Source organism: Accipiter gentilis, chromosome 10 (genome assembly GCF_929443795.1).
Source record: "Accipiter gentilis chromosome 10, bAccGen1.1, whole genome shotgun sequence".
In the NCBI taxonomy this organism is placed as follows: Eukaryota; Metazoa; Chordata; class Aves; order Accipitriformes; family Accipitridae; genus Astur; species Astur gentilis.
The window spans coordinates 2,427,721-2,443,239 of NC_064889.1; the positions used below are offsets into that span (position 1 = coordinate 2,427,721).

A 15,519-nucleotide genomic window follows, 5' to 3' on the forward strand; every position below is an offset into this window, starting at 1 on the left:
GTGCCACCTTCCCCCTTCCCAGCTGCAGCCTCCTCCACCACACTTCACCAGCATAGCATCCACCAAGGTTTTGGGTTTTTTTTTTTTTTTTTTTTTACTCCCCTAGTAGTACTAGTACAAGCTGTAGTACCAATTCAGTCACATTACTATCAAGCACCTGTAACAGCATCAAATATTCCTCCAAAAGCATCACACTGCATCTTCAGCAGGGTATTTCACTGCATTAATTCTACCAGTATAGTTTTCAGATCACTTGTTTTGGACAGGCCCTAAAAACATCTATAATGCAGCTGTAGGGAGGAGAGGATAAAGGCACATTGCTCAGACAACTCAGTTCCCACAGCAACCATAACTTGCCCATATGAATATGTAACATTTCTGCATTTATGAAAATGCAGAAGTGCTGTGCTCTAGCCCAGATCCTTGGCAGTACGAGACTACCTTCCCTTTGGGGACCAGGATCTTGCTAGGTTTTATGCCATCCTCAAGATTAATTCCCACCAAACTTCATCTTCTGGGAAGCATGGACACAAATAGAATATCAACAGACAGAACTTGAATCCCACTTGGATTCAACATCTTGGATGAAACCCACCACTGAAGAAATAAGGAAAATAGGGAACAAATTTATCAGTGCTAAGAAGCACTCACTCCACAGCATCCAACCACATTTTCACTAGCTATCTACGTTTTTCAGGAAATAAGCTGTTTTGTTTAATTGAACCCAATGAGATTCAAGTTCAAGAGATCTATGTTTCCCTCTGATGACTTCAATCTACATTAAAGACAAGCTCCCTGCAATTCAGTTACAGGTATAACTGCTGAAGCACAGAGTAGAATTTGCTTAGATAACCAGCGTTTTTTAGTTAGACCTTTTCCCATCCAAAGCAAACAGCCAGTACAAGCCTGCTTCCCTTTTAACACTCCCAGCCATGCTGAAAGATGGATACAGGTCATCAAGGAAAAACACCAACTTAAAAAATAAAATTTAAATGGATTTCTGGAATAGTTATTTTAAAATTCAGAGCCTGGAAATTTGTTACAAAGCAATCAATTGTTGATGGCAGACAAAACTAATAGGATACCGGGGCAGGAAGAATTAATTTCCTACAAAAATTCAGTCTAAGGAGTCATAACTTCAAGTTATTCATAAGTAACCATCTATCAAATATTAAATAATTTCACTTTGCAACCTTACCCAGCCCAAGCCAGCCCAAATGCTTTGCGGCAGACTTTCCCAAGCCCCAAGAACCAGCATGAGTCTTTCCAACCTGAATATTTCCCTGGAGTCGCCACTGAAAGACAACCATTCTGGCAGAGGGAGCCACGCTGTGCTGGGCTCATGCCCGAGCACTGGGGAGAGACTGATCTCCCGCCTCCCAAGCCGGTCAGGTTTGATTTCAACAGCGTCATGAGAAGAAGGTCCTTAGTAAAACATGCCAGTCTCAGAGCAGGCAGTTCTCCTGGATGACATCTTCCTGTCTGTCCAGGAGATCCCTGGAGCCAAGGCATACCGCAGCACAGGCTGGACAGCTTTCCACACCACCGCCCGGACGGAAAGCTGCATTTTTCAGACTTCAGATGTTAGCACTGCATTTAAGACATTTCAAAGGCTTCTTCAAGCCGAGCATCTCCACACAGTTCAGCTCTTAACCTGCAGTTTAACCCTACCAGCCCAGACAGCATACACAAGCTGCAACGCCAGCCACTTGTCCCCACCCCAGCACTCCGTCCCCACTTACACCAGTTTAGGCAGATGAATTTCCACACAGGAAGCTGTGCTGGGGAGCTGATCTGGTTAAAACCAAGCCACAGGGAGTTAGTTTTAAGCCTGGCTCATTCCCCTGATCTGGTATGCAGTGTGGCTGCACCAACCAGGCATTTGAAACAGGAAAACATTTAGAAAATTACAGCCTAAGCCTGCAGAGAGGACAAGCAGGGACTAGCACCAGGAGCTGTGATCCACAGGCAGTTTGTGGCAGGCAGGTTAAGGTAGCATGGGGAGAGCCAAGCATGATTCAGTCACCGTCCTGTAGCAGCAGCACCTCTGTGCCATCAGACTTAGTCTTGAAAGGTAACACTTCGTTCAAGTGCAAAGACCTTCAGATGTTTGAGCCTTCCAGACCTAGGCCACTTGCAAAGCCAGCTAAAAATCCAGCAAATGGGTTTTAGCTTGAAAACTGAGAAAAAATCCAGAGAAAAGAGGCAACAGAACAGTTAAGCAAACATGAACCAAACAAGCTAGATCCCACTCCTACTGCCTCTGCAGCCATGAAGAGGTCTCCCTTTGCTCCCACATGCTAATTTCTAGCTGAACCCGAGTACAGAGGAAGCCCCTCCACCAACGAGGCCCCTTAGTGTACAGAGCAGCGGAAGCATAAGCACAACTCAGCTGTAAGCTGTTCACTGACAAAACCAGGCTCACCTTTGTGTGCAGCAACCCTGTGGACTAGAGCTCTGACCAAGGCTGAACTTCCAAACCAAACCCAGAGAAGCAGGAAGCAAGGCCAGCATTTCTGCAGCCTTGGGATCACAAATGGGAAGGCAGCTCACAGCAGAAGCATTGTTTTGCCTTTCACACCTCTACACCTCCAGTTTTAAAGGCCAGGAATTGCATCCCTGAAAATTAAGCTTCTCAAGTATGTTTTGCAGGCAAGACAAACAAATCTCAAGTGAAAGCTTTTAGAGGATGAGCCAATTGTATTCCTAAGATGCATGGGGGATCATCAGGGGCTTAGGAAAGCTCTTGTTAGGCATAAACCTACTAGTTACAAGAGGTTTTCCTGATATACAACTAAGCATCTTCCCTGTAATCTGAAAAATTCCACAAGCGGAGACATTTGCTGCTGCATGACCTGTTTCACAGCCAGATGAAGGAGTCTGCCTTATTCCAGTAACCACAAACATTTGAACAGCTAGCAAGCAACTACTTAAGAAACTAAGGAAGAGGGCACCGCAACTAGCCTTGCTCCTCTACCTACCTCTTGCAAGAGTAAGAATGAGAGACTGCCACAGGATTACAGCACCAAAGCTTGAACGACAGAGCACAGTATGTCAGGAAACCCGCTGGATCTTCAGCAACACCATCCAATTCACAACTGCTGCACAGTGCAACAGCTCTAGGCAAAGTCCCTGCTCTCTGCAGAACACCGTGATCTACTTCCATTTGCAGATCTGATGAAGAAACCCATTTACTAGAACTACTTTCCAGTATAGAAAAGCACTGTGCCCATGCAGGCAAAGACCTGTTAATGTGACACTTGAAATAAAGGCCAAAACCAAAGGCAGTAGGCATGCACCTCTTTTGGAGCACCGGTGTTGAATTTCACTATCCTGGATGTGTCTACCTGGCATACAGCATTTTTGGGGCAAACAGAATTGTTCTAAGCTGCCAGCTCCAGCTGAGCTCCTGCTAACAGCCTTGCTCTGCCTCAGGCACCCTTGTTAACCCCATGCACTCCAGGCAAGCAGTGCTAATTTTGGGTCTCTGCATTTTACATTTTGTCCCCTCATCCAAGACCGCACACATCAGGTGAGCTGCATCCAGCACTGTCTGGCATGTTTCCTCATGGCTGCAGGGCAGTGAAGAACAGAGGAACTGACATTACAGTACCAGAGAGGACTTTTTGGGTGGCTAAACAAGTGATAGGTCATTAATTGACTGCAGTTGAGAGCAAACAGGAAGCCAATTTAGTCATCACCTAGTCTGGGTTTGCATTTGTCCTTCAGTTTTCCTTAAATAAAGCAGCCACTGAGAATCATTAGGACATGATGGGCCACAACTAACAGCCTTTACACAGAACTTGGCACCTTAAGCCACTCCCATCCACAGGAAGTCAATTAAGCATCTCCCATTTCTTCACACAATGGACTGTCAATTTATAGCAAAATAATGGCTGCTTTGTCTCAGTTAGATGAGCAGAGCTTAATGAAAGGGAAATCAATGCTGCTGGGACATTTGGGGTACCTACAATCCTTTTAAATCCCATTTGTTTTAAGCCAGCATTGCCTTCAGTTGAAGCTGTCAGCTTCACCAGGTGAGTAAATGGGCTTGCAAAGGTGAAGAGGGAGCTTTACTCACAGTTCTACTTTATTAAGCTGGAAGTTGTGCTACAGAACAGGTTGATGATTTCAAAAGCTGGTTTAGGTTTGTTTGGTTTTTTTTTAACCAAATCTGGTAACAGCACCTTCCACTCAGCAAGGCTCAGCTTTAAAGCCTGGCAAACAAACCACCTGCTACCTTAAGAAACTGGCTTTGCTCACATTCTTATTCAGACAGGTGATGAACATGCAGATCAGCTTTAAATTTGGGAGAGAACCACATTCCCTGTGAAGCAGTTGCTCAAGGTCAGGCTGTACTCCAGCAGCACTGACAGGAGTTGAGCTGCTGGGAGATGTTGACTCCTGCCTCTATCAAGGCCACATTCTCTCCCATCTCCAACACCACACTAAAAGCCACTAAAGGTTAATGTCTGCACCACACAACCTTGCTGAGGAAGTTTTGCTTTTCTTCAGAGAGAATTAATCAGCCTGAAAGGCAGGTGTTTTGAAGCACCATGCAATCCTGTCCCAGAAGCTACCATACAGGTTCTACAATTACAGCTTTCACCACACTGCTGCACTGTACCCTTTGGTTTGGGCTAGCAACTTAAGTCTACTGCTTGGGGAACTGCTAGAGCAAGCACCCATGAACCACTGCAGTGGTCAGGCTGGGCCTGACAACTTGGATCATTTTGACAAGGCAACTAAATTCACCAAGGATTATCATTAACTGCAAACTGATCTTTACAAAGATTTAACATTAGGCATGGCAAGCTAAGTCTGCAGTGGCAGCCCCTTCTGCCACACAGCTCCACCCAGGTCTGGATAACCCTCCAACTGTGTCAGATCCAGGACTGCTGAATAAGCTTGTTCTCTCACATTGCTCAGACTGCTACTGTACTGATCTCTTCTCAGCACCATCTTGCTGTGCACCTCATCACACTGAGTAAGGTGTCTCCACACGTGTTTCCCCAATAGCATTAGTGAAAGGTCACGAACTTCTGCCATCCCTTCTCCACCACTTGTAATTCTCTTAATGCTGAATGTGGCTTCTTAAACACAAGTCCAATCCAAGATAAATTTAGTTTGACCTGAGGAAGACAACTGAAAAGCTTGAGGGACCATGAATAAAGTACAAGTATTTCCCCTGCTGGAATAAAATCGCTTCCCCAGACTCTCCCACCAAAAAAGTTTAAGTTGTAAAAAAACAGTCCTTTCACCTATGATAGCTACTACATTAAGGGTGGATCTCCAGGCTCATTAAGACTGCCCAAGCTAAGAGTTTCATGATAATACAGCCTAACTACAATACACAAGTTGTTCCTGCACTGAGTAAAAGCACCAGAGGCTCATGAATTCTTCAGAAGTGATTTAACTTGGAGCAGTGACAAGATACCACATGAGATCAAGGGTCTCTGCTCCCTTGGTCACCTACCCAGAAGCCAGGCTCACTGAAGACACAACACTGATCCTGCAGAGCCTCAACTTGTTCAAAGGCATGGCAAACAGCTCCAACAGCCTGCTTCAGGCTCTAAATCATCTGCCCAGCACACGGGGAAGTTAGCTGCATTATATTCTGCCTTTTAGTAATCAGCTGCTCAGCCCTACGGCCATCAGGTATGAATTTCTGCAAGAGACTGCCACAACCTAGGCCAGGGTCCAAGCACTGAAGCACCTCCCCATTTGCAGATCACAGCTGCCCTGGGATTTGTGTTCTTGCTTGTGGCCAGCGCCAACTTTTTCATGAAGATAATGTTCATTAGCAACACATTAAACAAGGGAAGCAGCTCATGCACTTTACCGATCCAGAGACAGAAGGAAGCTTGCAGAAGTGCTGCATTTAGGCCCTTGTTACCTACTGAGAGGTCCCGACTCGGACACCAACAAAACAAGGCTAGGACTGCAAGTAGACTAATAACTCTGAACTGCCGATGCACTGGCAAATGCTGACTCATCCACATATTTACAGCTGATAACTGCTGGCCTGGCCAGGGTAGCTCAGGTTGTACTCTATTATCAGTCTCCTGTACAGCCCAGAGGCACCTTCTGAAAGAGATCATGTGTTTCCATCAGCCTAAACAGCAAGGGCACCCAAGGCAGCCACTTTCTAGCCCTGGCTCAGCAGTGCCCAGCATCCTTTGGGAAGTGAGCAAGCCTCTTCCCCCTCACACCATCACAAGCATTTGTGCCACTGCACAAGAGATTTGATACAAGCTAAAGCCTCCTGTCAGGTTAACTAATGCTGAACAGGGCTCCCCCACTGGTCCCTGAGCTGCACAAGTGGCTGCGCCAGCAGCCAACACCCACTCATAAGACTGGCCTCAACTGCTATGTCAGGAACAAGAAAAGCTGCTTAGGATGTCCCAAAAAGCACAACTTTGGTTGCCCTGCAGAAGAAATAATGTTTGCTAGAGGAAGCCTCCCTTTTTTACATGCAAGTCCCATTGTATTTGTCCTACAAGAGGTCTTCCATCAAAGCTACTGAATGATAGCCTGAAACACAAGCACAGTTTAACACCACTGAAGGGAATTTCACCCAGTTTCCAATCAAGGCACCACCTGCCAGCAGCTCCACACCAGGCAAGACCCTCTGCTCCAGACATCCATAAGAAATACCACAGTAACTGACAGACCAAGCAGAGATTTACATGCAGCAGTCAGTAAGCAGGTTCATTTCATTGCCAGGTGAATACTCCAGTTCCTCAGAGAAGAGCTTTAGAAGTCTAGAAGACAGTACTGCAAATTAAAATTGATGGGCTAGCTCTAAGCCCAGACCTAAAACCAGAACTAACCCACATCTTCACAGGACTTATCTGCACTAGTGGGCAGGGATAGTTCCTATATCAACTAAGTTAACTTTGGCAAGCAAGCTGAAACTTAATTAGGAAACCTTCCCATTCCAAATTATAAATGGAATATGAAGGGCTATAGCTAAGATTTCAATAAGGCAGCCAGAAACAACTCTTTAATGAACTCATTGTAAGGAGATAAAGGAAAATACTTAGGTTTATTTCTCCCTTATGCTTCCAGTGCATCAAGATCAGATACAACACTGACTACCACTGTGCCAAGGGACAAAAAAATGTCTAAGCAGCTCAGTACAACAGCGAATCTCTAAAAATGCACCACTAACCACACCACTGACCTGAATTCCTTAATATTCACTACGCAACTGCTCAGGAGTAGCCAGCATATCCTCCAATACTGTTTTACTAGGCACGTTTCAAGCAATGCTGGCTGTAGATCCGAACCTCGAAGCAAACGATTCGCTTCCTCTGGTATTTCTGCAGCGCCAGCACAGGATCACATGGCCAGATCAGCCCCTGGTCCACAGTGCTAAGCCCTTCAAATACCCAGGAGATTAAGCTGCCCTGGAAGTCATCTGGTAGCAGTCATTTCCCTAGCCCAGAACAAAGTTGCACTGCACAAGCATCAAACAGACCCACAGGATGCCCAGACACCCATTTGCAGCTTTTTTTTTTTTTTACACCCATTTGATTAAAACTCATCAGATTATCCACAAGCACAGGACAACCCTGTCTCCAAGTGACTGCAGAGAAAGCTTCTCTGCCTATAGCAGCCTGCAAGGTCACCAGCTGGTGAGGTTTGTCCCTTTACTTCCCACTTTATTTTGGGACAAGTCCAGAGGGTCAGTTTGTTTACAATAACGGCCAAAGTGTTTATTGACCCTATAATTCAAAGGCTAGAGGAGCAACAGCAATCTCTTTCAAGTGGCCAAATCCTTGGCACAAGTACCGTCGCATAGAAGTGCGCTGGCAAGAGGAACATCAGGCACCAGGCAGGTACATTTACTGGCAGATCTTACCTACTGTAAAGGGACAAAAGCACATCCTTCACTTACATAAAAACACTACTGGACCCAACAATCTTTGCTCTGGCACGGAGCCTTTTGTTTTGAGGCAGATCAAGTGCAAGACAGCAGAATATGCCCACTCCCCTCAGCCTGTAGGAAGCAAGAACTCGCAGCACTGATTTCATAATCCCAAGCTCGCTTCGCAAGAAAGTCTTCACCTACATGTACTGCTTTGGTGTGCTTTTAAATACATGATTAACTGACCTGCAGCAAACATGGTTATTCAAAATTCTTTTGCATTTTTAATATTTGCAGCAGATCAGCCATGCTAACCAAACAGATTAATCCTGCCTCCAGGAGAGGCAGACTAAATGAGTCTGCTGGAACTATCTATGCCAGAAGTTGGCAGGTCAGGCAGCAAGAGCTCACGTTCTGCCCACACAGTGATCTACAGCATCACAGGGAGCATAAGCAAGCCTTCCCAGGCACCTCCACACTGCCAGGGAACACTTGGATTATCCATTTCAGGCACAGAAATGAGACCCCCCCGCCCCGTACCAAAACAGCATTAACCCCAACTCCAAGCATCTCTGATCATGAGCACATACCAACCACCACAGATTACCACCACCACATGTTCACTAGGTACCACAGAGCAACTCCCTCCTCCTGCCAGCCCCAAATCCTCAAGATCACCTCAAACCCAGCCAAACACATCACCTGGCAGGATGTCACATTTGCTTCTTGTGACAGGGGTGGTGCAGACTCCACTGAAATCCAAAGAGTTGTCCAACATTGCATTTATTCGGCGGAATGTCTCTGCATTGCTGCAAGTGGAAAGTGCAGGGGCATCTGGGCTATCCCAGCAGTCTTTTATGCTCCTCCCAGTATCTTCTTTCTGGTAAAAAAGAACAAGTATTAGTGTCAAGCAGGCTAGTACTCACCACTCAGCTTTCAACACACTGTAGAAAGTCTGGATTGCCTCCAATACTCACATTAGCTTTAGCTCCAAGTTTTAGTAACATTCAAATACAATTCTTAGCATTAAAGAACCAGTTAAGCAAACGGGTCAGCAAGTTGTCAGCACAGCCCACTAGACCAGGACCACCCCAGTCACAAACAGGTACCAGTGCACCACAGCTCAGATGAACTTTAGACTAATAGCCACAGCACCCAAACTAGTTTGGTTGCTAACATAAGCTCTCTGCTGCTTTTCTCCAGCACATCACAACACTAAAGCAGAGATTTATACAGGCATGCGCTTTCTCCCCACAATGAGCCTCCTGACACTGGAGAACAAGGGGGATGCTCATGGTCAAGGCAGCCACCACAAGAAACCACAGTAGCTCCTCCTGTACACAGCAGAAGAGAGCAAGGCTCACTTTACCACACATTTGGGAGCCAGGAACATCATCTTGGAACAGCCCAAGTCAGCAGCCATGCAATCACTTCAGAAAACAGGCTTGCAGAAAAAAACATGGCTTCCCAGCTAATCAAACATAGCCCCGAATCCTGAGGTATCCCTTGGAAGGACAGAGATTCAAATCCTGATCTTCCCTTTAGATAGCAGCTCCTGACCACAAAGGGAGGTTATCCCAAACAAGCTCTGCTTTAGCATAACCCTCCACAATGATCTACCAGCATCATGTTTTGGGACCATCCTAAACAAGCCAGAGCTCTTGTAAAGCCTCCTCTGCATGAAAAGATCAAACCCTTCCTCCTTCCTGGTGCTGGTCCAGAGAACCAGCAAGAGCAGCTGCTTTCCCCAGCTCTGCTTGCAAGCCACTTTCACATCCAGGTTTGTTTCGATGTAGCTGCACAACACTCAAGACTCTGCCAATCTAGAAGCCACTAAACTTAATCTCTAACCAGCAGTTTTGGACCAGGGGCAGGTCTTCCCACCACCCAAAAGTCACTGCAGCAGAAATCTGTTCCTGAACATGCTGAGCAAACGGTATCACTATCAATTAAGACCCACATTAAAGAGAAGAGCAGGAAGGCACAACCTCACCAGTCGTGGCCTCTGGAGCAGAATCCTTGCCATTAAGCAAATCAAGTTAGAGCCAAATTCAAAGAACTGAATTGCAGTGAGGCTGGCAAACAAGCCTCTGCTACTCCAAGACACACAGAAGCCTATAGCTCTAAATTGGGCCATTTGTACTTGTCAAGGAGACATTTAATACATCTACCTTTTGGATGCATTCCTGCAAGAGTTTTGGGCCTGACTTCCCCCATGTCTCCTCCTGCTTCACCCACTAGCAAGCCTGAAGCACCGAGCTAGTTTTACTTTCAAAACATCCCTTGCTGATCTTTCCAGTATGCAGCCTGTGGCAGAAGGCGGGTCTAAACTGAATTTCACATGGACACAGGAACTTCAGCCCAGCCTAAGTACAGGACTTGCATTACCCCCCCCCCCCCCATCATTTAGAGCAGTTTTACTGCTACAACATACGATCTGACAGTTTTCTCCACGCATGAGAGCTCCCCCCCCCCCCCCCCCCCCCCTTAGCTAAAAGCAGAGGAAACTCTGTCCTGGAAGCAACAGGAATATGCTACCAAATTGTCAACTCACACAATGCATCCAGGCAGGACCTGAACAACTGATTCAGGATTTCAGCCCCTTTAAGGCTATTAAGATCTATTCGGCACTGGGGTCAGGGATCTCTGTCTACTGAAAGGCTCAGCCCACCCCCAGATAAGGCCCTGGGACTCTGCAGGCACAATGCAGGAACATTTACAAGCCAAGAATAAAACAGGTAGGGCTGAAAGTGAGCTGCAGGCAAGAGGAAACAGGCAAAGCAAGCTTTAAGTCATCTTTATAAAAAGCAGCTAAGAAGTACAGAAGCTCAATTTAAGAAAGTATTGCCAGTCATCTTTAATAAAACAAAGTGCCATATCAGACTGCTTTGGCACAAGTGTGAAACTCCATACTCTACTCTTGTTACTGCTAAAGAACCACTTACAGCAAGAGGCAAAGCTTTTCCCTAGGAGTTTGTGCTAGCAAGACAAAAATAAACCTGAGCAGCAAACCAAACGTCTAACCCATTCCTGCTTATTTAGCATTTGATCCTTCCCACAACTGGCAGCACCAGTCCTGCTACAAATAAGAATAGAAAACAGCAAGATTATGGCCAAGCATTTAAAAAAAAATTCCTTCCACTTACAGAGCTTTTAACCTTAAGACTGTCAAGGATATCCTAGAGATACCTGCAAGCAATCTGGACCCAGGGGCAGGCATCCAGCCCCTTGTAAGAAGTGACTCACATCTCTATACCTTCCCCTGCTAAAAGCTCACCCTCCTCCCTGGACCTCTCAGAGATACTCCTTTGAGAAGAGCTTTGCAGGTCTTCAAAGCACGCAGGGCCCAAACCATTCAACAGCCTAGATAGTCTGCTGGAAAGCGTTCGCAAACATGTAATGTAGCTGGAGAATACGCCCATATCCTTCAGTCTCAATAGAGTTAATACCAAAGCACAGGAAAATATCACACCTGAGGCCACATCCTCCAGAACCTGCTATACCCTCATATCCCTAAGCCAAGACAAGCAAAGGAACACTCTTGAGCCCAGCTAGGATTCTCTGTCAATGCCCCATCTTGAAGGATTTTGCAATAGTTAAACACATGCTGCCTGTTCAGGCTTCTCTGGAAGTCCTCCATGCAGTAGCAACTACAGCTACAGCCCACACTCGGAGCTGGTGATCCACTCTGCTTTCACTGGGGCACCAGTCCAGGAGGACTGGTGGGTCCTCCTTCCACCAGAAACCCTGGCACATTGTGTGAAACACCAGGGTGTAACCAGTGACCCAACAGCAGCCGTTCTCAGCCAGTCCTGCCTGCTACAGCACACAATCCCACTCCAGAGGAGGGGACACTGCTTTATTGATGCAGCTGCTAGATGAACAAGTCAATACAGAAACATGATCCAGGTGACAGGTTGCTTAAAGTCATCAAGAGTCAAACACTGCTTCCTGACACCTGGTAGGACACCCAGTCTCTGTTTAAGAGCTAAGAGTTTCTAGGGATGTTCCTAGACCAGAAGGAAATGAGAAAGGCAATTCAGTTCCCTACAGTAGGCACACAGTGCCACAGAGCAAACAATTAAGAGGCTTTAGTTAAATCATTGTGGTAGATCTGGAACACAGACCCAAGAAGCATCACAGACAAAGACACAGCAAGGTGAATCTCAGACAGGAGTAGGGTCCATCCTATCCTGGCTCAGCTAAACCCTTAGCCAAGAAGGCACATCCAAGCACGAAGATGCATCCCCAGGACTCTCCAAGGTCTCAAGGAGGGCACCGTCAGGCTCCCAACACCTTTAGCACTCCGAACAAAACACACCAGAGTGATAAAAGGAGTGCCAGGTTTGATTTGGAATAGGGAGGAGGAGTTCCCACTCACTCAGAGTAACAGAGACAACCGATGAGCCTTTCCACCATGGTAGAGAGCTCTTGTTTGGTGGATCTGCATCGAGAGGCTGGCAGCCAAAGCACAGCAGCTGTCAGGTCTCTGGAGTTCCCACCCCATCAGCCCCAAGCAAATCCCATGGCTGCAGCCTGCAGTTTATCTGCAGGAGGTCCCACTCCAGAGACACATGCACAACCTGCAGCAGCTCAGTCAGCGGAACAACGTACACTTTTGCAGCAAAAGCCACCAAAGATGTCCAAGGTAAGTGGAAATGAGGGCACCACCACAGCCCCAAGGTAAACACGCCTCTAGGAAACCTACAAATAATGAAGTCCCAGGGCTAGGCAGAACCTGCAGCATCACAACAGCACTGGCACAGGATTAGGATATCCTAATCCTTAGGGAAGTCATTAAACACAGCTCAGCTGCCAGTATGGCCAAGATGTGCATTAGCTCCTGGGGACACTCTGCAACAGACAAGGCTCATCCACCTCAGCTGCAATTCAGCCTTTGCTTTTTACATCTTTCACAGAAATCCCACTGGGGCAGCGCCGAACCAACGCTTGAAGGGGTTCACAGCACTGTAGCTACAGCCAAGAGGGCCTTGAATCCTGAGACAAAATTTAACATGCTGTTAAAATGGTGTCAGCCTCAACATAATCAAGCCAAGATGGCTCCAGACCTTGATCAAAGACAGCTCTAAAAGTCCTTTTTTACTACTATGTTTTGCTTCCCAAGCTGAAGTTGGTTACACCAATACAAAGCATAATATTGGTGTAACTGTTCCCACTGAGCAACACCACTAACAAAGCAACAAGCTGATACACCCAACTCATCCTAAACAGCATTAGGCTAGGCTGCATCAGCTCTCTCACCATCAGCAAGGCTGAGCTTAAGCAGCTCTCCCAGGTTTTAACTGGGTGGAGAGGGTCTTGAACACACCTGCCTGGAGTCAAGACTAGAAGCTTTTGATAGTATTATTTTACAGGGGATCACTGACTTCAGAACACCATCAATTTTGCCAAAACTCCTATTTTTAAAGAAGTTTCCCTGTCGAGGCACCTAGTTTTTGGTTTTGTTTTTTTTTTTTTTTTTTTTTTTTTAAGAATAAAACATTAAGCTATCATTCACATAGCTTTGGAAACAAGCAGTATCACAGCTGCCTGTTTCAGCACACTATCAAAACAAAGTAAGGTTTTAATTGCTTTAGGGAGACTGTTCCAGTCAAGATAAACTGCAGCAAAACAACAGGATCCTGAAACTCCTCACAAAAGACAGCTCCCACTCTGCACAGCTGTAGCTGGAGCCCCTACACTGGAGCACCAACACTCCAGCTGCCAACACACATAGTTAGCCTATCAAGAAAGCAGCCACAACAAGCATTAATCGGTTTTAGCTGGGGAATACTGAAGGGTAAAAAAAGAACTTGTTTTCCAGAAGACTTGTCCCTTACCTTTGTCTATACAGTGCAGTTAGGGACTGGGTCACTAACAAAAGCCGGTCTTGCTACATGGAGCTTACAGTCACCTGGTTTACGAGTAAAATAGCAGCTCCATTCACTTTGTACACTCAGAACAACAGCCTAGAAGCACTCAGAACTACCACTTGCTACCAAGCAAGACCATGAGTACCCGCTCAAGACAAAACACACCCCACCATCACGAACCAGAACTCAGCACCTCCAGCTCAGCTTTGCCCTCCCCTCCCCAATAACCTGGGATGAGAGCAATCACAGGCACCGCTTGCTCACTGGACTAGGACCACCACTGGGTTTCCTCCAGTAATGGCTTCATCCCTGAAGGCAGCACGAGTCAGTTGATGGGTTCCCTGAGGCAAAGCTCCTCCGGAGCCCCTTCTAATCTCGGGGGGAGGGGAAAGGGGGGGGAGGGGGGCCGGCAGCTGCCGGGCTTCAGGACTTCACTCAGCAGTGGGGCCCGACGTCGGGGGATGGAGGGGGCCGAGCGGGGGCCAAGCCCCGGAGACCAAGCTCGGCCAGTCCGCTGAGGGAAGAGGGATTCCATCCCCGCTGCTCTACCACCACCACCACCACCACACAGGGAGAAAGGGCGCGAAATCACCTCAACGCCGCTCCCCCTCCACCCCCCCCCCCCCCAAACCTACCGCCGCACGCCGCCAACGTGTGAAACCACGTGACGGGGGCGGCCTTAAAGGGGCCGCGCGCGCAGCCCGCTCCCCTCCCTCCCTCCCGCCTCGGCTCTGTGAGGCGCCGGGTCCGCCGGCACGTGTCCCTCCCGCTTCTTCCCCACCCTCACCGGCGGGAAGGCCATGGTGGGGAAGGGGGGGGGGGGGGGGGGGAAAGGAGGGGAGGGGCTGCGACGCTGCGGGCGGAGTCCGGTAAAGGAGTGAAGCGACGGCAGCGGGTAACCTTACCCGCCCCGCCGGCTTTTATCCCACACCGGGGGGGGGGGGGGGGAGTTTGGGGGGGGGTTGGGGATGGGGCGGGGAGGGGGGCGCCGCTGAGGGAAGGGGCCGAAGCGCATGCGCGCGGCGCCCGCCCACCGCGTGGCGCCACCACCGCCCCGCCCCATTACTCCTCCCCAATCCCGGCGTGCCCCTCGTGGGGTGGTGGTGGGCGCGCGCTGGTTCCCGCCTTGAAGCGGCATCTCTTCGTCTCCTCACGACGCCCGGCGGCGCCTTGAACCCACCCCCCCCCCCCCCCAACCACCACCCTTCCCCCGCGGAGCCCCCTCAGCGGCTGTGGTGTTCGCTGTGTCCCCTGTGAGGGGAATGGGACACCCAAGGGGTTAAAACAGCTTCCCCCCCTCCCCCCCCCCAAGGGGAATGGGGTGGTGGTGGGGCTGCTGGCTCCCAGCTTCAGCCCCGCCATGGGTGCAAGGCAGTGCTGAGAGCTCTGGCTCTGGCCTTAGTCGGTGGGGAAATGGGATTTTTTTTCCCTGTGGGAACAAGCGCTTGGTGGTGCTGCTGCTCTGGCCAGCGTTTCCTCACCCATCAAAAAAATTAAAAGGTGATTTTATCCCATCTCCTAACCACGTGCCGGAAAAAGTAGAAAGCCCCTCACCCTTTTTGCAGCAGCAGAAGGGGCTGGAGTTGAGGCGATTTGAGGCCTAGACCTTCCTGCGCGTCCTTTGCTCATCCTCTCCTTCCAGTGCTAGGCCTGGCTCCCCGCTGGGCTGCAGCTTTGGAAAGGGAGAGCCAGGGCTCTCTTAAATCCCACCCAACCCGTGCTGGGAGGAGAGATCTTGATAAAGAGTCAGATTTCCTTTTTTTTTTTTCCAGT

General features: G+C 48.3%; 1 protein-coding gene across 5 annotated transcripts in view; it reads right to left on the reverse strand.

The window, feature by feature from the left end:
• CPEB1 (cytoplasmic polyadenylation element binding protein 1) overlaps nt 1-15,409 on the reverse strand; it is a 43,786-nt gene extending 28,377 nt beyond the window's left edge. For 3 of the 5 annotated variants that reach the window (XM_049812891.1, XM_049812890.1, XM_049812889.1), the window contains exons 1-2: nt 15,301-15,409; nt 8,576-8,753 (exon numbers count right to left, since the gene is read on the reverse strand). In XM_049812891.1, the coding sequence (XP_049668848.1) occupies nt 8,576-8,753; nt 15,301-15,375 (253 nt within the window). In that variant the 5' untranslated portion in view covers nt 15,376-15,409. Of the gene's footprint in view, nt 1-7,186; nt 7,280-8,575; nt 8,754-15,300 lie in introns of those variants that run through there. The other 2 variants (XM_049812892.1, XM_049812896.1) reach the window with 2 other exon arrangements.
• Nucleotides 15,410-15,519: the final 110 nt, after the last annotated feature.